Raw genomic sequence first — 2,418 nt, 5'->3', positions numbered from 1 at the left:
TATATATATATATATATATATATATATATATATATATATATATATGCATGTATATATATGTATGTATATAGATGTATGCATATATATGTGTATGTATATATATATGTATATATATATATATATATATATATATATATATATATATATATATATATATATATATATTTATATATTTATGTATGTATGCATAAATATATATATATATATATATACACATATATATAGTCAATTCAAACATGAACAAGCAAAAAAAGAGAAAAAAGAAAAAACAACACAATGTGCATGTGCGTATAGACTACGTTTTGTATATCGGCGTATGTATGCGTATGTGCGTATAGAGATGTGTATATGAACATAATGATGCGTGCTTGGGTATATATACGTGTTTATTGTATGTATGTATGTATGTTTGTATGTATCTATATTTACATATGTATAGACATATATGTGTGTGTTTGTATGTATATGTACACGCGTGTGTATGTATGTATATATATATATATATATTATTATAAGATCTGGTAATTAGTCATATATTAATATATTAATTAATATCGATTAATTATCAGGGGGCCAGCACATTTAAAGAATCAAAGAGATTCAGAAATATTATCTGCAATCTCAGGGGATTAAGGTATATTTTAAAAAATAACGTCGACCACTAACGTGGACAATTAATGCGCTAGAAATAGATCACATCTTGTGTCTATTAAGAGAACTTTTTAGGTCTTAATAGACACAAGATGTGATCTATTTCTAGCGCATTAATTGTCCACGTTAGTGGTCGACGTTATTTTTTAATATATATATATATATATATATATATATATATATATATATATATATATTTCGCAAATACATGCTTTGTTAGTTCCATATCGGTTCACATAATAATGATAAATATAATAAATATAATAATAACCACACAGTGGTCTACTTGACGTTTCATGACACTGAATAAGTTGTGCTTTACACGCAGTGAACAATTTGGATGTTGGTCGATTTTTACGTCTTATAGTCGTCTTCATTTCTATCAGCATTGACATCAACCGTCCGTGCACACACACAGGCTGTAGCTACATCAATCACATGTGGTTCATACACATACAATCCATCAACACATTTACCTGTGCGTTTCAGGACGGTCATTTTAGTGTATACAGTCGAACATTGTTGGGTGGTGCTCTTAGACTCTAAACACTTTCTACAGCGACATACTGCTTCACTACGTGATGGAGGGAAAACTGTTGAATCATGAGTAATATTCAGGTACCAAGGACAGGTGGAACGTTCACGGATGATATCACTAGACACAGGCGGTGTTGGGCAGCTTTTATCACCAACGGTCCATGTTGTGCGGTTACTTTCAGCAGGAGCCATTTCAGCTGGTAGAAAAAAATGATTGCCAATGGTTGCATTGGACAAGTTCTCGTAGCGGACTTTTAAGTCTGTTGGTATTTTACATCGGGTTGGAATTGATGCCGAAGATACAATCAAGATGTAGTTTAAGAAGAGAAAGGTTACAACTTGAAAGAGATCCTGTAATAAAATAAGAAATATTTTTATTAAGCTTTCTACGTTAATTTTAATATATATAGATAGAGACAGACAGACAGACAGACAGACAGACAGACAGATAGATAGATAGATAGATAGATAGATAGATAGATAGATAGATAGATGGATACGTTTATGAATTTGTGTTCTAAGATTCTTGATGTGAAATCGAGTGTTGAAGCAGGTATTGTTGTATTTCGGAATCCATTTTCTTCTTTTATTTGTTTCAGTCATTTGACTGAGGCCATGCTGGAGTGTTACATTTAGTCAAGCAAATCGAGCCCAGGACTTATTCTTTGTAGGTCTAGGGCCTACTCTGTAGGTCCGTTTTGCCGAACCACTAAGTTACGGTGACGTAAACACATCAGCATCGTTGTCAAGCGATGGTGGGGGACAACCACAGACACACAAATATATATATATATAAATGGCTTCTTTCAGTTTTCATCTACCAAATCCACTCACAAGAATTTGGTAGGCCCGAGGCTATAGTAGGAGGCACTTGCTCAATGTACCACGCAGTGGGACTGACCCGTATGTATGTATGTATGTATGTATACTAACTGAGAAAGTGAGACTACAGACTAACAGACTGACAGACAGGCTGACAGACATAGTGACTGATAGACAGACAGACTGACTGACAGACAGCGAGTCTGACAGAGGGAGAGAGAGAGAGAGAAAGATACTTCGTTTTTGTATTTGGTTTGCAACATTCATTATGTGATCACGTGTGTTGCAACAGTGCGTGTGTTAATAACATTGGTATAAAAACCTTCTCCCTAGACGCAACACTAGATATAGATAGAGAGAGAGAGAAAGAGAGAGTTAGTGAGGAAAAAAGAGAGTGGAAGGCAGGAT

At 33.7% G+C, this 2,418-nt stretch overlaps 1 protein-coding gene across 1 annotated transcript in view; it reads right to left on the bottom strand.

Moving 5' to 3' along the window:
• Positions 1-865: 865 nt before the first annotated feature.
• LOC106881116 (interleukin 17-like protein) overlaps positions 866-2,418 on the bottom strand; it is a 3,703-nt gene continuing 2,150 nt past the window's right edge. Inside the window, exon 2 of the mRNA XM_014931357.3 lies at positions 866-1,539. Coding sequence (XP_014786843.1) covers positions 1,006-1,539 — 534 coding nt within the window. The 3' untranslated portion in view covers positions 866-1,005. The remainder of the gene's footprint in view (positions 1,540-2,418) is intronic.

The sequence above is a fragment of the Octopus bimaculoides genome, chromosome 1 (assembly GCF_046866305.1).
Source record: "Octopus bimaculoides isolate indiv1 chromosome 1, ASM4686630v1, whole genome shotgun sequence".
Taxonomy (NCBI): Eukaryota; Metazoa; Mollusca; class Cephalopoda; order Octopoda; family Octopodidae; genus Octopus; species Octopus bimaculoides.
This window is presented reverse-complemented; position numbering and strand designations above follow the sequence as displayed.